At 41.2% G+C, this 22,755-nt stretch overlaps 1 protein-coding gene across 1 annotated transcript in view; it reads left to right on the forward strand.

The window, feature by feature from the left end:
• LOC144791658 (G protein-coupled receptor kinase 5-like) overlaps positions 1-22,755 on the forward strand; it is a 474,508-nt gene that overhangs the window by 253,255 nt on the left and 198,498 nt on the right. The window contains exon 3 of the mRNA XM_078666387.1: positions 6,320-6,432. Coding sequence (XP_078522513.1) covers positions 6,320-6,432 — 113 coding nt within the window. The remainder of the gene's footprint in view (positions 1-6,319; positions 6,433-22,755) is intronic.

Below are 22,755 nucleotides of genomic sequence, written 5' to 3' on the forward strand. Positions count from 1 at the left end.
GTTATCAATGCCCGATTAAACCCTATGGAGGCCTCTACGCAGCCGAAATCCCAGGACCCCCCTTACAAATGATCTCCTTATACGTTTTTAATTTTACCAACCAACAATTTGAATAAACCAATTTTGTTACACAAAACGAAACATTAGCAATTAATGATGTCATTAAACAAAAAGTATTTGTAATTTTTTTTAAATAATTCAACAAAACTTTAAATATTCACTTTTCCTCCATTTGTTTGTTGTGAAATATTTCAGGATATCTTGGAAGTCTACCTTTTGCAAGACGTATCCATTGTCCCGGGCCCCTAAAAGGAGTGGGGCCCATAGGCCCTAATCCGGAACTGTATGTTTGTTGTAAGGATATGTGTGATTGGGGCAGTTGATGGAAAGTTATCACTTATTGCTTTGCTCAGCTTATTTGCAGTTTTTGTTTTCGTGAACCTACGCGTGCACGCACCAGCTCCATAGTTTAACCCTTTCGCTGCGGCGGCAATTCTGCCACAGCGCTAAGGGGCGGGGGGGGGGGGGGCGCGGGGCGCTCCGACGCTTATGACGGAACCGCTCCGTCACGCCCCTCGGGTGGGCTGTGCTTGTGACGGAGCGTTCCGTCACGGCCCCGCCCACTCAATAGAACGCGCCGCGCAGGCGCGGTGAGCGGGCCGTGAAGGAACCGCTCCGTCACCAGCACAGCCCACCCGAGGGGCGTGACGGAGCGGTTCCGTCATAAGCGTGGGAGGGATTAAGGAAAGCAAGCTCAACAAATAAATAAATAAATAATAAAATAAGACTCCTGTTGCTTCCTTCTGGTGCAACTACCAAAAAAACAGCTGGAATGCAAAAAATTAAATAAAAACAAAAGTTTAGTCAGGGTTTCACTCCCACCGAGAGAAGAGCCTGTTGGGGCAGTTCATGGAGTAAAAATGCAACCTGAATACCCGTGTCTGTTAGAGGAATTGTAACTCATATGATATGTTTTTTCAAGCTGTTCTCTGAGTGATACCACAGCATGTCCTATGCTCATTCCTCGAAACTTCCCTATCCCCCGCCCCAACTATTACTTTCTGTTGTAAACACGAACCCCGCGGGCAGTGCGATGTGCACAGAGGCCGCCGCCTCACATTTTGTTCACCAGAGCTCATGACTTGGAGACATTCAACCGCATAACAAAGAAAAGTCAAGGTGCCATGTAAGATGACTGGGTTAATGCGCTGGCTGCGGAGATGTGTGCACCGCGTTCACGTCACAGGTTCGGGCAATTAAAAGAAAAAAATAAATAAATAATGCAGATTTATATAGCGCGAACTCGACCCTCGAAGATATTGGAGCGCTTTACACGAGCATCGATTACTTTACACATTCAGGCACTAGGAGATTGTGGTTTGCCCAGAATCACATGATGTGGACGCGACGCCGAGGCTCGAACCCTCGGACCAAAGTCTGCAATCTAGCCCACGGACCACATCCTCTCCCCAAGTCCTAGTGGGCGGAGCTGGCCTTTCAACCTTTGACACTGATAAAGTGCGTATTATTCAGTTGTGTGTTATAGCGCTTGCTGTTTACGGAGACGCAGCACTCTTTTGCTCAAAATACTCATTATTATTCTCAAAGAAGTCTTAGAAGACGCACCATTATAAACATTATTTTAGGTAGACAGCAGAAGAACTAAATGTGTAGAATCGTTTTGCTTTCTTGAAGTCTTTTGTGGTTTGGGGTTGAGTTAAATGATGGCCCCTCTCTCTCCCCTTGAGCCCCGCAGTTCCCCGACGCGTTTGTGACCCACAAATGCCCTCTGGTTATTGCTGTAACAAATAGTTGCGAGGTTGCGCTGCTCCACCTTATGTGCTGTTTTTCCAAAGCATTACTTTCATCTGGAATAAATCTCCGAGCATGACATAGTGAGACAGTGTTTCGCCTGCGGCGCAGATCTGTAACCCTTTAAATGTCGATGCAGTCCGAACACCAGAAATGTTATTAGGAATTTCGATTGCAAGCTTGTAACTTTAGAAAGGGTGTTGTGTTCATGCTTGGTACTTAACAAAAATGTATTTTATATAATGTGGGTAAGTGTCATAGCAGTTCAGTTTCACTTTGCTTGCCAAGGCCTGTAGTTTCACATTTATTAGAAGCATGGGCCTGAAAGTCCCAGAATGTACAGCACAGTTTGGTAAAGCGGCCGTACTGGCTAACGTTGGTGTGCGTGACATGGGGTGACGACAGCTGTGCAATGGGACCGGTCCAATAACAGCTGGATAGGTCTGTATGTAAACTGCAAGTCTGTGCTTCAGATTTTGTTATGGTCTTCACAAGCTTATATCTAGTGCTTAATTTGAGCTGGTGGCTTCCGGTGCTTGGCAGCAGCACTTAGTTGTTAACATCAGCTCTTATGACAGTATGTCACATAGGGGCACTTTGTCTTCTTTTCCAGATGAACACGGTAATCATTGTTTATTCATTCAATATATATTAAAAGTGACTGCCCGCCGCCCAAGTCATTCTTTTAGTTTTGGGGGCAATATAGGGGCAACGCATCAGGGAGGCGTTTTGGGGGTGTACACACCCCTAGGAAACGTATTCTTTAGTAAATAGTTTGGGGACAAAGGCTTTGAGGTAAGTATGATGAAATGTCTCCCGGATTTCACCTGGGATTTTTACATGCCCACACTGACAAAAACGCACACATACACACACTGTCTCTGTTTTGAAGGCATTACAAATTATGATGAATTTGAAAATTTTTGTTTTAAGTGCCCCTAACAACCCCATCCTCTCTCTTAAGCCTCCCTCATGACCTGCTTCTGTAGTAATGTGTTTAACAAGTCATCCCAGCGTGACTGTAGGGAAATCTGAAGCTCCCCCTCCCCCCCCCCCCCCCCCTAATCTTATTGACTGAGCTACACCCCTGCTGGAATAGTCTAAACTGTGACACTTGTAGGAGTGTGATGGTTAGTAGGTGTGTTGGTATTGTCATTTGTATAGCTGGCAGGGACAATGGGTTGCGCAAGCTACTTGGCCTCATGGCAAGAACCTTGGCATGTACTTAAAAAAAAAAAAAAAAAAAAAAAAAAAATATATATATATATATATATATATATATATATATATATATATATATATATATATATATATATATATATATATATATATATCCTTCTACTGTCAATGGCATTGAATTGTGTAATTGCAACACACTCAGTGTTTGAGCTTGGGGAAAAATACAGTGTGCGCTAGTGGTGTAACGAAAGTTTAAGGGGTCCCCCTGCAATGTACAGGGAGGCCCCCCCGCTCTGGATTTTTTCTGGAGCGCTCAGACCCGAGTACTGTGCTGAGGCCTCCCCCTGCATCTAGGGGGCCGCCCTGCACTGCGGTGGATGCGGGGGCCTGTATTATCCCCCTGGTGCGCTATACAATTGATCAGTGTTTTTTTTAATTTTTTTTCATTAAATACGGGTTCAACAGAAATCTTTATTTGCTTATTTTCAATGTTCCTTTTTGATTTTACTGCATTTAAATGTATCCTGTATGTACTTATAGGGGCATTCAGCCTGCACTTTCATCTACTGATCTGTTGTTGTCATTCACATTTTTATTTCATCCACTATAGCCTGCAGCCTTCAGTATAGGACAGTGGGCCAGCCCACTTCAGCCACTGGCTAGCTACCTTTACTATCAGTGGCTTTATACACTCCTTTTACAAACAGCACCATCACACACAAAAGAGCTCCCTCAAGTGTAGAGAGTACTATGGCAGTGCGTGCTTTTAGAGCCCCCAAAAATATTTCTGCTTTTAACCGTTGGGTATTTTTTTTTCATTGGTGTGGACCCAGCAGTTTCCCTAACAAGTGAGTTTTGCAAAAAACCATGACAAAACAAAAGTACTGACAAAGCCAAAAGATTGACGGGGATCGCCAACCCTGGATTTACCAGTTCTTGTTTTCTATTTTAATTTTTTATTTTTTATACTGCTAAAAGAATTCAGTTTTGCAGCCTCTCAGAGCAGACCGTGTACTGAACAAGTTTTATAATACTTGAAAAAATGAAAAATCCTGTGATGTTGCTTTAAAAATATAATGAAGTGTCCACATGTTAGCTGTAAAGTATTTGAAAAACATTTAGCCCGTGGTTAAAAAAATGCAGCAAACTTCTTCAAAATCCTACCTCTTCTGCTCGGACTAAAAAGATTTTGGTTAAGAATTCTGCCACAGCGAAGCGCTCTACCAATTAGTCTACTACCTGATAAAGAAAAGGTCGTTTCTTGTGGAAAGCCAAACTTGTTTTTTAAGGTTGGCTATGAATGTTGGTTGACTTCTTATGGCCTTCCTTGAGTTTTCTTTTAATCTTCTTTTTCTCGCGCTCCTTTCTTCTTGTCTTTGTGTGTTGTTTTTCCTGCTGTGATACTTCTCCACTGTTGTGTGATCTTTCCTCGAACACTGGTTGAATTCTTTATTTTCATGTTTTAGATTTGTAGATGCGCTTTTTTCCTGTGGTTGATTTCCTGTGAATCAGACACGTATTGTCATCCAGTATGGTTACACAAATATCCACGTTAAAAAAAAATGGTATTTATTTTTATGCACACAAAAACAAAGTGGGGATAATAATTGCTCTTTAACTCCTATAAAATTACAAATTCCTACATTCACAGTTACACATGGATAGGCGTGCATCTAACTTAATTTGTAAAAAAAGAACATGTGCCGGGGCCCTCTTCAGAACGCCACCACTGTGTGCACCACACATTGCCACTATACTTACACAGCTACTAACCATCACACTTAAGTGTGACAGTTCAGACTGTTCGAGTCTGCCAATGCTTGAAGAATGACTTGGGTGGCAGGTATTAATTGTTTTGAATGTATATTGAATTAACAAGCAGCAGTTTTTCTGCTCATCTTTAAATTACACTAATAGCGCCACCATGTGGCAGATGTCATATGTGCAGGTTCAAGCAATTAAGTGCCGAGCACCAACAATCTCTGGCTCAAATTAAGCACTGATCTAACTGTACTGTTGTTGTTCACGTCCTTGGATTGGGAGAAAATATTTCTATACTTGTCGGCAGTGTTTTGTCAGATGTATGAATGGACCGCTCTGGTTGTGGACGCTGTGGCTTGTCGGTGCGCTGCACTGTGCCCGCAAGCACTAACCTATCACGGAACAAAAAGTAAATTCGCAATATTCTTCTCCTTTAATATTCACGAGGCAATATTTCCGGTGTGTATCATTGTAAATGGCTGCAAATGCAGAGATGGAAGACTGCAAGGGGCAGCGCACCACGTCTCTTTATTTACATTTGCAAAATGCAATCATTGCAATATCAAAAAGACTTGGCACTTTGCAAAAACAATATTGGGGCAGCATCTCCTCCATAAAGTGCCCACAGCTACCATTTGCACAGTGGAAGCTGCCCCGTATGTACACTCCCATTTCGAAAGTTGTTAACAACTACTCCTTGTCAATCATTTGCAACTGCAAAAGTGGTCATATAGTTGTTACATTTCCATGTGAGTTGCAAAGTGGGAAGTGGGTTTGACGTGCAGAAGTTGTCATACAATTGTTAGTTACATGTGTGTTGCAAGCGGCGGGGTGCCTACTGCTCTCTTTTCCTTGTGATTCGCAAACAATTGCAATGTGATTCACAACAAATACATTGAAACTTGCTATGTCACTTTAGTGCACCGTGATATGGGCTTTTTACATTCACAAAGTTTACTAATTTGTGCAGGCTTTAGATTGCAAAAACTCTTTGAGCATCTTGCCCCGTTCCTCCTGTAACTGCAATAAAAAATCGGAATTTTGATTTTGTATCAATAATACATCAGAATAGTTTATTAGTCTTAAATATCCACATTTTTAATCCAGTATGAGTACAATGTATTGAGATCTAGCAATCTGGATTATTTTATTTGTATTATATATTCTGTTATCCTATTCGTTGTTTATTTTAAATTGAGATTCTAGTTTAGATTATTTTTTAAACAATCTTACCTTTGAATGAATACCATAATAAAGTCACTTGTTAACGTTAATTTTCAACTACACAGGCTTATTATCTATTCATGGTACATCTTTTTAAAACGCATACTTTAAGTGGAGGTTTTGAATTCGCGATATTTCCATAAATATTGCAGAATACAGAATTCTGTAAAAAAAACGTCACCCGAACAGTTGACCAAATTTACTACAGTAATATCTTAGGGATTTTAGCAGTTTGTAGAATCAACTGACTAGTGTGTGTGGTTGTGATTTACTTTTTAATTTATTTTTGTTAAAACGTTTTTACGAATGAGGTGGTTTACCGCTGTTGTTGTGTCTGTTATAGAGAGAGACTACACAACCCTGTGTGAGAAGCAGCCAATCGGGAGGCTCCTGTTCCGTCAGTTCTGCGAGACCCGGCCTGAGCTGCAGCGCTGCATAAACTTCCTGGACGCGGTGGTAAGGAACCCATAATAAAATATATTTTGTGTGTAATCGCACTATATTCAACACATTTGACACCTGTTCATTCTACAGCACATGGTCTAATAGAAAGTCTTTTTGATTCTGTCCATCTAATCGCCCACTAGAATTTTTTTCAATTATTGTAAAGTGACATAAAGCAGGTACTTTTGAATGTTTTCCAAGTTCAGCGTTTTGTGTTCTGGGCAATCATCTTTCTGAAATAGTTGGTTAAAACCAGGGCCATCAGTCAAATCTCAGTGTGACATTCTCTTCCCTTTACCCAAGGCCACACTCCTCAGGGATTGTTTTGTTGCTATGTTAGATGTAAAGCATTGAATTAGATCTCTGGTGTTTGTGATAGCGTGAGTGGCTCATACTGCTTCGTGCTCGTGCACGTCCAGCATGGCGGGCATATTTGTGGGCAGGCAGAGCACCAGTCCATGTGCACTCCCTGCATGTAATTGGCAGCTGGCCCTGTTATCCAGATAGATCAGGGACATGACCGGTCTGCGATTCCTATGGTCTTCTGTAAGCCCTCATCGACCTGGTGCTTTTTACCTAAATAAGCCTCATGGTTCTAGTTTCCTTGAAGTCACAGTTCCGCTCTAAATCACTAGGATGAAACAGACACACAGGCAGATTTTGATAGTTGTGGAGTTAAATCCGTTTTTGGAGGCTAAAGTACTTCTTCCACATTTGTTTTTGCCAGTGTTTATTCATTAAAGGCAATGTTTTTCGGTTGCTTATTGCTACACAGTTATTGCCCGTAGATAACTATCCTTCACCAACAGTTGACCGCCAAACATATGTATTTCCTCTCGTTTTTACCATTTATGTCAAATGTTACCCATTCTGGGCTGTTATGAAGGGCACTATTACAATGATGGCAGTAGGAAAGTCAAATTTACACTTGTATATCATGTGGCAGAAGTAATTTACTGTCTTTAATTGTATATGAGGGTGCTGGATAAATATGCACCATGCTACGAATGATGCAATCAGAACTGTTCAACATTTTCTTTTCATTGCACACTCATCCACAGATGGGTTACCTACCTAAGTTTCCCATATCTTCGCAAACCAGAGCAGTTCACATTTGCATCAAGTATAACATGGATTGTACACTCTCTTGTTGCATTTCCGGTGAAGTGCTTCTCTTATTTGCATTTGTTGTTTATTTGCTTATTTGTTGCATTTCCGGTTCAGTATTTCTCTTACTTGCCCGTGTGTCCTTGTGATGACCCACTCAGCCAGAGCTCAATGCCTATTGTTTTTTTGCAAATTGTATTTTACTGAGAAAATGAGATCTGTTAGCCATCTTAAATGAGGCGAATATACGCTACTGTGGCACAGCCTTCACTTTTTAGCAAGCATTGGCCTCTACCAAGATTTGCTTTTCATCTGCTGTTTTCATTCAATATGCCATCAATCACAGGGCTGTTGCTGTTATGTGATATTTTAAACCTAGTTTTATAACTGTTTTTATGTTTACATTGACTATTTATTTTTGTGGGTCACAGTTTGTAACACTGCTATTTGAGAATTTTTGTCTAATAGATGTTCTGTATAATGTTTAACACTTTTGTTATCTAATCAGACCCAATAGAGTTTATTGAAAAATTGAACTGTAGTATTTTCAAATTATGTTTTGCCCATTTTTGTATATAAAGCAGGAAAGTCCTTTTAATATAGAGAAATAGCCAACACTTTACATAAGACTTTTTCAAGTCTGTGGAGTTTAAACAAAGGACTCTAAATTACCATTTTAAACGTACTTATTGTTAGTTAAAAAAAATATATACAGTCTAGTAGTTGCCAAATTTAACATGCTTATGTGCTATGTTGAGATATCAGAAAACACCCCTGAATACATTTGACATAAAACCACAATACATTATATCAGAAAAAAGGCACCAGTGATTTTGAGATATATTTGAAAGTTCGCTTCTTATAAGAGCACCTCAAGTTATATACAGAACAAGAAAATAAAAGTGTGATCTGTATTAGAATTGGCACGCTGAATGACAATCACACTTCTGTGATTATTCAAAGGAATAGGAGCAATTTAATATTGTAATTACCAATGAATTAGCCGCAGACTGTGATTGCCCTTTTTTAAATGTTTTTGTTGTAGTGACAATGACGGGTCAAAGACAATATTAGAATTTGGAGGGACTGGGAGACTGGTTTGGTGATCTTTGTAGTTTATAAATTTGATACTTCGTAAGCTGGTTATGTTTGGTAGAAATCTAATAATTGAATTACTTTGACACGCGGTCATCATAGTTAATTGCGCAGAGAACCAGTATTGGCCTCAAATTCCATTTTAACCGTGTACATTGTAATAGGGTATGTCGATATCTGTTAATTAAGATTTAGATTTAGAATAAATTGTATAATCATGGTAGAAAATTGTTTGGACTGGGCTTGAAATGCCCTAACCTGTTTCTGAGAGTTCTTCAGTCTACCATGTACACAGGTCCCGAATGATTTAATTTTACATAAGTTCCAAATTAAAGGTGGATGATTGAGCAAGCAAGAGAGTAGGAACGCACCCTACCTAGAGGCAGGAGACTATTGTTCTCTCAAAGAGTAGTAAAGCAACATTTCAAAAGTCCATCCTCACATCCAAGAGTACACACTAGCAGAGCATATGATTAAGGATTGTCTATTGTGAAGCACACATCATAAAATGTACGCCATTGTTATGGTTTGTGTATATGTTATCAGGGATGCACGTAATTCGTAAGTACACATAAATGTGTCCTTCATTGTTATCATTTACCCAAGTAACTTGTAAGAATAACATTTGGAAAAGAGCTGAAGCTAATTACCAAACATATTTCTATCCACTGTGCCAAAACACTGCACACCTGTTGGCAAATACCTTTTGATTCGCGTATTTCAAAGGACTGTGCTCAAGTAAAACCAGAAACATTGGAAACGCTTTGTGTTGGCCATTTTCATGTGATGTTTTCAGGACATCATTTGAGACATAAAAACATTGTTTCGCAAAATATACAACTAAAGGAAGAAAAATAACTAAAGCAGACCAAACCAAATCACTGAATGCAACAGCGGTCCGTCGGAGCAGCACCTCACAACAGTTCCAACAGTTATTTCAGAATGCAGTGCAAACAACCCCTACCCCTACGCCAGCTGTTGAGTGGCGTAACTGTGCTCCAGATCAGAAGATAGGTAAACAACGTTGGGGGTGTGCAGCTCACAAAGTCCAGGTAGCCAAAGTTATGTGGAAAAATCACTTCTTTATTTAAAGACAATCAGATCACAATATCAGCCAACGCGTTTCGCTCCCACACTGAAAGCTTCCTCAGGGCGAAAAAATAGTAAACAGTCCAATTGCAGTTCCTAAAACAGTAAGCCTGTACGATGATGTCGCTTCGAAGAAAAGACACCCTGTCTATTGTCACTGTGGTGCTGTTCCTTGCCTGCGGACGTCTTTAGTTGGAACCACAGAAAGTGGTATCGGTGAGACAGCACCTTTCAACCCAATCAAAGTCGTCATCAGCTTCTGGAACAGGAATTGATACTGTTATTTCCAGGATTACTTGGATGACGACATACTGTATCACTTTGCATCATTCCGTCTACAATTGAATTAGCAACATCATCGTACTGTTTTGGGAACTGCGATTGGACTGTTTACTATTTTTTGGACTTTGTGAGCTGTGCACCCCCAACGTTGTTTAACTAAAGCAGACCAATTAAAATGTCTTTTGACATGTACACTTCTGCTATGCTGTGGCTGTACATTCAAAGTACTTTGTTCATATATGACCAGTGCCCGCAGATAGTGTCATCAAATTTATCATGAACAAGTTTCGAGGAGAAGAATTGGATAAAATCCACCAACTTCAGGACTAACACAGATTTTTGTCTTCCTTATATTTGGTCAATATATAACAACGTCTATAAAAACACATGAAAATAGTACACATTATAAATATGAAATACATAAATATCATCTAAACAACTGTTATTTTATACACAATGTAACAAAATTCCATACCGGAAAGACAGACAGGAAATATAAAAACTTGATTATTCAATACAAATATTTAAAAACCTTATCAATTAGAAACAGATTATTCTTCTAGTACCTTACAGGTATTCTGTTTTTTATCACCCAGTCAGACGACCTCAGATATACCGAGATCCACAATCAAGCTCAGAGTTATCACCAATCTCATATATATTTCTGATGGGAATTGTCCACTAGCCATAAGCTCAATTGCAAAATACACACTCCCCATCCGGTGAAACAATTCAGTCATGCTCCACTTTCTCAAATCATTTTATATGTTCCCCCTTAAATCATCATATGCATATCAACATACGCTTCAACCTCCCCTATAGGAGTTTAAACTATGTAACAAGCAAACCTTACACACATAATGTCCACAAACCCATCATTTTTCAGACTGGAATGTTATGCAAACTGTATATTCCGATAAGTATTTCATACAGATCTCCCACTGTTGTTCCTCTTTACAAGTAAAAAAATATAATACCAACAATTTCTATAAGACCTAGTATAATAAAGTCAGGATATCAAATAATTGATGCATTCATTGTGTCTCACCTTGACTTAAAAAAATAAAAATTGTCCCTGATATTGGACAGTATCTCTTGTGATTCCAATCTATCCTCTTAAAATACGTTGGGCATCTTCAGCCCTCCTAAAAACGTTTAACTGGTGGAAGCGACTCTATAAAAAGGAGAGCACAGTGAGGCCTCAAAAAATTCATAAACCTAATACATGGTCAGTTCTCATCATCTGAATTTGTGAATTCTATTTAGCTAAAACCAGAAAAGTGTATTGCGTATATCTCGGGCAAATTCCAAAAGAGACCAACTGGCTTCACTGAGTATATCCTTCTCGTTTTACGCAAGGACTCCCAATCCTCAATCAATCCCTATGGGGAATATGAATTAAATAATGGTGCGTTTCTTGCCTAGAATTTAATTACCTTTTCTATTCTTTTATTGTCTTTAACTCTCACATTATTATATCAGCAGAATGCCATAATATAGCGAGCCCCAATACTGTCCTTCCCTTCATTTGGACATCACAGAGATAGATAGTAATCGGCCCACTAAACATTCTTAAAAATGAGAACTAACTGAAGTACCATCCTATAGCCTACAGTGGTACTTCGGTGATCCTCCAATGTTACTCTACAAAATTTCAAACTTTTAATTACACATTCGCCCCCACTCTTTCTCCTCACCTCGCTTCTAATGAGTGCTATGTCCAGTGCCTCCTGGCGAGTCAAAATCATTGGTCCGACTTCACCCTTCTTTAAAGGACCATCTTCTCTCACTTGTGATCAATTATCCACAGGCACCCGGAAGTACGACTGCGCTTTCTATTGGTATTCCCTGTCAAAACAACTTATTTATAAATATCTTAACTTGCACCCCCTGTTTTAAGATGGTGGCCACTGTCGCGCCACACAGAAGTTTATAGCGTGAGGATGGTAACCACGGAGGTTTGGAAGAAAATGTTAACTTCTTTTCTGCCTACTCCCTCTACCATCCATCTAATCTTAATCGACTTTTGCTTCCCCAGATTTACCATTCCTAGATTTGTCCCTTAACTGTTATTGCTTACATTTGAATCTAGTAATTTTGATATGTTTCTTGTTCTGCATCGAAATCTCACTTTTTCTCTCGTTAGCCTGTCCTTCCTTCTTATTTTCTTTTGGTCCCTGTTTGACGTGATTATTCTCACGGTAGCCATAAAGGCGCATTTCCCTCAATCGTGTAATCACATGTAAAATTTACCTGAGGTACATTATGGTTACCCTGATATACGCTTTCTGTATACCTTGTGAAAATCAATAAAGTATTTTGAAATGAAAAAGAAATGCATCTTCACCTTGTTTTATGTATAGTGCGCTGATACTCTGGGGTCAAGTGTGCTTTACAAGAAGACATAGGTTAATAAAATAATAGTATTTTTATACTGCGATTTATACAGCACCTTTTTTTCATTATTTTGTTTTTCGTACTATATTAACACTGTATGGGCAAAGGTTTCGCCTCCTTAGTATCAGTTTAACATGCAAATGCATCATTAAGCAACTAAAATGTCTGCAGTCAACCTTTGGAAAGGGCCTTCCAATGCGCAGCAACACGAGTTGCTGCATTTATAGTAACTTTTGATACGTTTGAGCTAGAAACAACATTTTGTTTGTTGAAATCTGCAGATTGTGCAGCAGAGATGAAACATGTGGCAAATCCAGAATTGTGTGGAAAACACCACATCTGCAGAATTGCATAATTCTAGTGGCCTTGGCTACGTGGCATGCCTGGGCTTGGTTGGCTGTGTGTAATATTCATAGAATCAGGGTTGGATGTTTGCATATGTCCCTGTAGCCCCATCTGGTGGTCCTCAAGCAGAGCCCTGGCTGTGTAAACAATTGTAAGTGGCTGAAATCCTCGAGTGCTATTAACTGGATCTAATCTCTCTCCTCTCCTCTCCTCTCCTCTCCTCTAAGAGCCGAGGAGTGTTGGCAGAACACGGTCCACGATAAATAAAGCAGACATTTGAGAATACAATCTAAACTTTTATTGCAAAGTAATATCAAATAAGGGCTTGAAGCCAAGAAAGCGGAAGTACTCTACTTGCTTGGAGCCCGGGGGGTTGAGAGGGAGGACATCTTGGCTAGTGATGGTGAACGGGTGCAAGGCCCGCTGGCATCAACAACGAGCGATGACGCATTAATGATTCTCCTGGTGTAGCCAGTGATCTCTCACAGAGGAACAAGAATGTCCCACAAGACACAGATTCCTCCGTGCCAAGTACATCTTGAGCTCCAAACGTTTACAGATGGAACTTTCAGGAGATTCAGGATGAACAGAACCATCTGGGATGGCTGCTGATGTTGGGAGATAGTCCAATCCCAGACTCTGAATCTGGAAGCAGGAGTTTGGCAGCCTTGAAACTGTAGATGTCCAGCATAAGTCTGGCTCTCTACTAGGCTTCCGGGATAGCCACTGACTGTGTGCAGGATTTCCATTTGGATTGAGTGCGTGTAAATTGCTTTATGTGGATGTCTTGAAAATGTGACAATTTTCCTTGATTCATGGATTAGAGTATAGGCTAAAACTCACACTTTGCTGGTACTGCCTTTCCATGTATGCTGGTCCCAAACCAACCAATGGCACCAATGCGGGGTAAAACAGGGAAGGTGAAACAGTCTGATCTTGGGCACCAAGAGATGTCTTCCCTTTGGTCTAAAAGTCATTCATCTCTCTGGAAGCAGCGGTCCTTGATCCTATCGCACCCAACTGCATCTTCACACACACCTTTTGATGCACGATATTAACTTATTCATTCACTTGCAAAAGCGCGTTATTCACCATAACTGGTAATTGGTGGTGGGGTGCGAGTGGAGTGGAAAGCTGAAGCTCTAGCGATGGAAGACTTTACAGATAAATGCAACACATACATGCAAGGACAGATCATGCCACTTCACAGGGCAAGGAACTGAAGAGACTGCCCCTGTTGTGGACAATGTGGACTTGGTGGGCGGAATGCAAATTCTTGACTGTCACATAGGGTACCATTAAATTAGACTGAAGATATGGAGGAAAGCGGGGAAAGAGATGCTCACCGTGGTCACTGTGCCTGGGACACATCTTCAGCAGTTGTGCATGCTTCCAGTGTCGTGGAGTGCTCTGAAGCAGCTGTAAGTTGCGGGGTTAGCACTTTACATATTAACCTATGTATCTATATGAGACTGGTTTATTTTGGGCACTTTGTAACCTGGATACGGTTGACAGAGTACAGTAACAAAGATCAGTGGCATTTTCGCCTCTGTACTTGCTTCGACTTTGTTTCACCGCTCATCGCTCTGAGACCCATTGGGTTTGGCCAGCGTTTCACACACCATTACATATTTAATAATGCATGGGTGTAGCTTCCCTCACACCAAGTGTTTCAGACTATCTTTCATTTTTTTCTCCATTTTCAGGCTATATCTATGTTTTATAGCTTTGTCTCATCGAGTGCATATTCTTGTTGCTCCTTATTTCGCCTTTCGTATCTGATTTTACCGGAGTTTGCTTCATGGATATACCCTCAGCTACGTCCTCCATTTTGCTTCTTTCTAAAGGCCATTTCTCCCAGTGTCCCAGTCTGTCTTGTCTTTCTCTGCAGGCTCCCCTTGCTGCAGATAAATCTAATTTACGGTTTGATAATGTTTCTGAAGCTGTGCGATTGGAATGCCTGTGTACACTAACATGTATGTGCACATTCTGACCTTTGCTTCCATAGTTCATGATCAAACTGTGGGTATAATCAAAGGCATGCCTTTGATTGTATTAGCGAACAGCCCATTGTTTTATTACAGTACACATGAACAGACTAATGCCTGGCACTGAAGTAGAGCACATGTGGATCACTGCACGTACATTACATTATCTGTTGAAGGTCAAGACTGATTACAATGTATGTGAACTGTTTTAATGCACAAAGGTTTCTGTCATTGTCCTCCTCTGCACTACTCTGAGCAGTTACGCTGGCCTTCACGGCTACTCTTGCTAAGTGTCACCACACAACCTTACACAAACCACAGCCCTCCTTCACTTACATCCCTTAGCTGCTGCCCCCCAAAACGCCACCAAATAATCGCATCACCACTCCATGAATAACCACTTCTGGGGGGATCACCCAACCACGCATCCCCGTATTGATCTGGTTATGTCTACAGAGTCTTGTTCATAGCCAACAGCTTTTAATTCATACCCCGCTTCAGAAACATGGATGTATTGAGAAAACACTGCCGCTCCTGATGCTCTCCACACCACACCTGCTGTAGCACCTGCGGGTGGTGTGGGGGGTGAATAGGCTAGTGTTTCTCACAAGAATCCCTCTTGCCTCTACTCAGCCTACTAATGGAGCCCACATGCCCCACTACTATGAAGCACTTCCGGGTCACCATAGGAGCTCATTCCATGGACACACAGTAATCCTCTGTGTTCCTCTCTGTCAATGGGTCATTCGTCAGTGACCATGAACCAGCCCAGTCTGCCATCCATACGCTATCATTCTTGGTTATGTTAACAACCCTCTCAGAACACCTACCCAACATACACACACTTGAATCTTGTCCAAATCATCCTTGTGTGAGATACCTTGACTCGCTTCACTCCCACAATGAATCCCTCCCCACCTAACCAGAACCTGATGCACATAACTGTGGTACCCAGCACCAATATTCATGTCCTCCATCTCCCAATGCAGTCACAAATCTGGATTCATTTCTGTGCACCAGGACCACATCTACAGTCACCTTTTCCTCATTCCTCTGCTCCACATTCTACGATCTATTCACAAAAAGGTGTGGCCAGCACGTTACTCACTCCACTCTTTCATGTGTTTCCCCCTACGAAGTTAGTCTTTCAAATTCTGTTAAGTCTCAGTTATCAAGAAGAATAGCTAGAGACCGGTTCAGCATGCAGCTGAATTAGAGCTTTGCACACCCTTTGGAATCTGTAGGATGAGGTCAAGGAGTAGTTGGACAAATACTTCTTCCCGCAGCTACCCACTTGAAGGACTTTTTGGAGAGAAGACCCTCTTGAGGATTATTCAGCCTTATCAGGGCTCTTCGTGTGTCCAAGGATTCACCCAGCTCTTTCAAGAAGTGTTTGTATTTGGGTCCCCCTTTGATGGTGCCAGATCAGGATTCGGGGTCAGTTGTGAGCTTTGAATATCATCCAGTGGGCAATTGGTACATAATAGAGACAAAAGAGGAGACAATACCAATAAAATGCCACATGAACCATTCTGTGACCACCCTAACGGCACTTAGACTGAAAGTGAGGGGAAAATAGTAAAGCACCACCTTCTAGTGAACTTCAGGCCCACGTGTCCTCAAATTGACCAGGAAGCTTATCTTTAACTTCATATGTAATGGTCCTATATGATGCAAACAACAAGAAATAGTCTCCTAGGCTGTGGTCCACCTTTTGAGGCTCTGTACATTTGTGGCCTCCAGAATGTCACAGGCTGCATATGCAGGTTGCGCCAAGGCTGTGGTGTCCTCTGAAGACAAAAATCCTCCGGTGCTAGGCCTCCTCTCAAAAAACAGTTGAGATGCAGTAAGAAAAGTGTCCAGCAGAGGGGAGAAGGTGCTAGGAGGAGGTGGTAAAGAGAACAGACCTATCAACGCGGACAGTCATAGGGCGAAGGCTAGATAGTGGGGAGATTGGTCTGATCCAAAATTTGTCTGGCTTGCTACAACACAGTGGAGGTTGCACTAGAGGCCTAGGCTACACCCAGATTGTTAAAAGCCCCACAAAACTCGTCCAGTTGCAAAAACACTAAAGTAGCTATAGAAAACGTAAACCACACAGGCAAACTCTAAAGTCATATTAACAGTCCAAAAATATAAGGTTTTGTTGCAGAACAGCAGCGGAGATGACGCATGCTACATAGTTTTCCTCTGATCAGCAAAGAATGAGAAGGGGGTAATCCAGGAAGTAAGGCAGGTAGGAGAGAATAGACTTCTTTCCTAGCTTCATGGGAAGTGTAGTTCAATGTTCTAGTGGATGCAGCTGAGTTTTAAGCTGAGTGACTGGAACTAAAGGATACTGTGGTATTTTCCACATCATTTTGTATTTGCAGCACTTGCGACGTAATCTCGTGTGGGGATTAAGTTTCTTTTTATAACCCCCTCCCCCCAAAAAAAGTTGTTTGTTTTTGGTCAAACGGATCAAGAGTTAGGAAAAAACGCAGTCACACTTGTTGCAACGCAATGTTAGTCCCGTTGCAAAGATTATTTGACCACCTTTCGATTGCTGATTGCTTTATTTATTTATGTATTATACCGATACCCAGGAGGTGAAACCTTTGTCCAGTGTTAACATATGTAACTATGACAAAGTAGTAAACTGCAGGGACAACAAAATGTTTCACATTTCGCCGCGTAATTCGCTCTTCTTGCTGCATAATTTAGTCGCCTCTACTGCTTACTTTGGTCTTCCCTTGCCGCATAATTCCAGTGGTCTTGGTTTTAAGTATAGAAACTACAATTAAAACATCCCTGCGTGTTCACGTGAAATCTGTGAACTGTGTAACATTCCCACGTTTTTGCATTTTCATTCTAGCGTGAAACGGGCTTCGGTCTGTTTGTGAATAATTTCAACTACTTTTTTTCCTATTTTATTTCTCACTGACTGATTTTTTTCATTCTGTCTCAACCGCCGATTATATGTTAAACTTTTGGAAATGACAGTCTTGGTTTCTGGTGTTTTCACTCTTACTAGAAGGAAGCCACTTCCAATTACAGAGATCTGTGATTAGATCTCCACACGTTCCCGGCTGGGCCAGTGTTCGTTTTGTGTTTGGGAAAATTATTGTTCGGTGTAGGTTGCACAAAGTCTGTTTACTCTGGAGAGTTTAGACACGAGGGTGCTTATTGTCGGTCTGTGCCAATGTATGACAGTCGACTGACTGCCTCAAGGGGCAAACAACTTTAGGACAGGAAATCGAAACCATCGCTACATGTTTGGAAAACTTTTCTGGGCTTGATCCTAGTCGTGTCTTAAGTTGGCAATACAGCAAAGAGGGCACGTTCTGAATGGGCTGCTTTGCATATGGCTGGGCCCAAACTGGGGTAGCGTAGTGAGCAAAAAAACAATGGATTAAACTCTGATCTCTTGACTAGGTGAGTGGTTGAAAATTTTCTGCTCTCCGTCCATCGTCTTTTGTTTGCTATGTTCGCTTTATGTGGCCACGGGTATGAAAAAACGTAGGTCCCTTGCTCGCTGTGCCACTGTATTCAAGCTAGCCTGGCTGATGAGGGGTGATACACCGAAACCAGTCCCAGGATGCTTGTTTCTGGTCCAGGGAGAGCCTGACCTGGCAGTTCTGGCTGGACTGTACTCACGAGGAGCAGGGGCAAGACTGAGTTGCGCATGACTCGGTCCAAATTGGGGTGGCATAGTGAGCAAAAGAATGATGGATTAAACCCAGATCTCTTGAGTGGAGGGGAGTGCTTGAAAAGTTTCAGCTCTCCGCCCACCATCTTGTGTTTGCGACCAACTCGTGATGGTCCTGGTAAATCCCATCAGTTCAATCTCAGAGGACAGGTAGGGAGCCACAGCTACGTGATTCAAGAGCAACACATCCACACTTCATTAACAACACAGCCATGAATTCAGAATAGAAATACAGCACAATTACGCCTGTTGCTTCGTGCCAAGTGAGAAAGCCACCACATAGCGAACCTGGCCCAACTCGCTTCCATATCTTCACGTTTGGTGCAGTGTTGGGGGCCATGTTGTCTAGCTGCAGCAGGTTCAAAACTAAACCATCTTGAAAGTCTCCACACCATCTTTCTTATTGGTGTAGCTGTGAGCCATTCAACGAAAAGTATTCCCCCTTGGTCAAAAATCCTTAGAAATCTATGCAAAATGGAACATCATTATTTACTTTATGATCCTTATTTGTAAAAATAAAAGATGCATGGTTATACAATGTGTAAAGAAAATCCTCAATTGCGCCTCAATTAGTGGAGTAGCTGAGAACACCTTATTTTAGGCATACATCTGCCCCCAAGGGAACTTATTGCATAACTAGTATTTAAATAGAAAGGCATTTCAGTTAACTCTTTTCCATATATATTTTATACTTACCATACTTTTTTTCTCCTGAATTATTTTTGTTCTGTTAATGAAAGGCAAATGTGGACAAAAATGCACATCCATATTTGCAATAATTAATATCAATATGTAGTGTAGCTCCTATCTTCCCAATAGGCTCTGCGCATTGGAATAATACCTACAGCAGTAAAGGCCTAGGCCAGACGTTAACTAGGTCTACTACTGTCGATACTAGACTTAAGTTTTGGGTTTGCCAGCGTAGCTCAGAGTTCGCTAGAAACTTTCTCGAATGTTCAGGAAAGAATTAACTCCCTTGATTAGACAAGAAGGGATTTAGTTTCTGACAACCATAGAACATGACAACTTTGCTCTCCCCTAATCAAGAGTCAATCTCGAGAGTCGTGTGAGCACAAGGCAATTATTTTACTCAGTCAGTATGTGCATTCTTAGTCTCATCAGATTGTAGAGAAAAAGAAGAGACGGGCGTGTTCAATAAAAAGGTGTTATTTATTGATCAGTCTCTTTTCTCGTACAAGAGAAATGGATCGATATTATTGCAATACTTCTAGTTAAGTAAAGTGCATACATTAAAAGCAATAGTATAAAATAATACTGTAAAAACATTGATATGGTTTCTGAGCCATATGATGTTTAAAATGATTTAAATATATTTACATACACATATACATTTGACTAAACGTACTCAACTGGTGTTTCTAAATACGCCTACCCCGTGTACCTGGCCTAAGTCTAATGCGTGGGCGGGAATAGAAAGTTACAGTTTAAGTTAAGTTTGTTTTTGCCAAGTGAATAACTAAAGAATTCTCTGTGAGGGGTTATTCAGTTCTGTACCTGGAATTTAGGATGAATGAGGAATGGTATCTCTTTCTCTGCTCTCGATATTCCAGGCTGCCTGCGAGGGCTGCCCAGAAACACCGGTGCTGGATTCTCGGCAGGAGAAAGCAGCGCGTCTCTCAGCGCGTCAGGAAGGCGGGGCTGCTGCCAGCGGGGTCTGCTCTGCTCTTGGCTTCGGCAAGTGTGGCTGCTCCGTCTCGTCACCACGCGTGTGTTTGCATAGGGCAAGATCGGCAATATTTATACCTTAAAGGTGCCGAGATTGACGTAAGGATGGACATAGATACGTCAATAAAGATGTCATACGACTTGCTCGTTAGCACATTCTTTACTAAAGTTCTCTGTGAAATCAAAACAATGGCCGCACGGATTTTCCAGGTTGTCATAGGTTTGATTTGTTATGAGAACGTCGTATGCCTTATCAGGGGCTGGAGGAATGTCGCTTGTCTAATTAGATCTCAAGCGTAATGACCTAATCAGATAACACGTTCCTGTGCCGTAGTGTGACTGCGTCAGATAATGGTATCTGCATCATGGGGGCTGTTCTTGCCTCATGGGCTGACTGTTAGTTAACTTGATAGTTAGTTTAACCAGAACAGGGTCAGGAATAGGGGGATCGATTCAGAACCTATAGGAATACATGACACCCACTCCACGCTAACTATGGTCATATTTACTAATCTATGCATAGTATAACATAGTACAACATACTATAGAGTATAGTGTATACCTTACCACCCCAAAATACATAAATGCATTTTGAAATTTTCAAATATACTGAAAAATTGCAGTCATATATATTGTATGCACTTAAGCTATGAATTAAACGCTAAAGTAAAACACGCATTTGTATACATTATTGCTTATTTGGTATATGAGAAATACACATGAAATGGCTCTTAATATGGCTATACAGAAAGGAAGTCCGAGACCATTTCATCACATAATAAAAATATTTATGAACATACCAGCGGGCAACTAAAGTTTATAAAGTATCTAAAAATAGAAATCTTAGTTCTCTAGGAATAGTTTCTTACTTTAAGCAGAAGATAAGTGTCCCGAAAAGTTTGTAAAAAATAATTTGGGGCTGCTAAAAAATTGCTGTCCGTGAACTGGTGGGAAAAATTGTTCATGTGACTTTATTTTTAAAGTTGAAGGCCGAATTCAGGGAACGCTGTGTGCGAGCTTGCTCAAAAGTCTCTATTTCTGTTCTGGAGAGAACATCATATCATTAAGGCTTTCGAAAAAAACTGTCAACAGCTTCATGGGAAAGTTCCACTAAGTCGGAAATAGGTGTAACCATGCATTCGTGCGCATGATTGTCTCCATTGACATTCTGATTCGCATTGCTGACAGAAGGTCGTACCTGATCGATGCTGCTTTCACCTTGAACTTCACTACTCTTCAATCGTAGTGGTGAAGATTCCACGAATGCCGTCATCAGGATTGGCAGCCTTTGAGGGCAGCACAAAGCGTGAACCTTGGTAGGAACCAACAATGTATCTGCATCCACTGGCGCATCCGATTGTAGCGTCAGACAGGTGTCTAACACGCATTCTTCTCCGCATAGCAGACACCTTAGTACAGGTAAAACACACCTTTGCCACATTGGTCGAAATGATAGAAACCAAGTCATGTTCAGGTCTCTAAGCCGGGAGAGTCCCAGGATTTTTGATATCCGGTCCCGGTATCCAATGGCTAGGATCGTATCTTCCATTGTCGCGAGAGTTTGATCTGTGACATGGGTTGCCATAACGAAAAATAAGGACTAAGAATAGGATTCCTGCAATTAGTCCCAGGATCAGGGGAAGTCCGCCAAAAATCGAATGGACGAAATCTGGAAAAATACCCAGTATGGCTTTGAATGGTGTTAATGCCATCGAAAATACTGTCTTAAATACCTTTGAGACCCCAGTGGTATCAAAAATATTTAAGATTTCGCTCAGGATTTCCGCGAAATGTACGGGGGAATTAGTTGATAATAATGTATGTATCTCTGCAGTCGTCCTTGCGACTTGTAGATCATACGTTTCTTTTGATGACGTGAGCCTTGTAGGCGTCTGAAGAAGCACTGTTTTCATTCTGCTTAAAGTATCTATTCGAATAGAAGTAATTTTCAAATTGGGCCATGCCCTTGCCTCCCTGTCTGGAAAGGAGCTGGGGAACAAAGAACGTCCACAGCACTTGACCTTCGCAGTCGTAGTGACTAGATAAGGAGTCCCGGGCATAAGACTACAACATCTGCGGTCTACAATAAGAATGTAACTCCCATTATAGAGTCTTTGAAAGGATGGTTCTATTTCAGTTGCAGGTGCGCCTTGCTGGTGACATGAAAGGTTGTATGAATTCCCTTCACAGGCTCCATGCAAACTAATTCCGTTACACAGAAGCGTGCCGCTTAGTGACATAGCACAATTGTTGCCACTAAGAAACACTTTCTGTCCTTTATTACTGACACATGCATGTGAATAGGGCAGGTTCCAAGTTGTTTTAAGGTACCCCTTTCCCAATTTCTCGTACATGCCAGCCTGTATATATTTTTGGCAGTATTGAAACCTGAAGGTTGAGATTGGAATATTTATGATTCCGTGTATTATCCATTCACTGACAGGTCGTTCTGACATTGTCATTGGTAATCTTTCTAGTTTTTCAATGCTCAAGATTGTATATTCAGCACCCTTTTGCGCCATACCGATTTGTCTATCAGTAAGGTTAAAGATTTGGAATAGTGACGTTGTGTTGATTAAACGCCAAGGCACATAGCCTGAACGCAGATTTTGTAACGTCCAGCCAAGCTGTACAATAGAACGCAATTGTGACTGACCA

Source organism: Lissotriton helveticus, chromosome 11, assembly GCF_964261635.1.
Source record: "Lissotriton helveticus chromosome 11, aLisHel1.1, whole genome shotgun sequence".
Classification (NCBI taxonomy): Eukaryota; Metazoa; Chordata; class Amphibia; order Caudata; family Salamandridae; genus Lissotriton; species Lissotriton helveticus.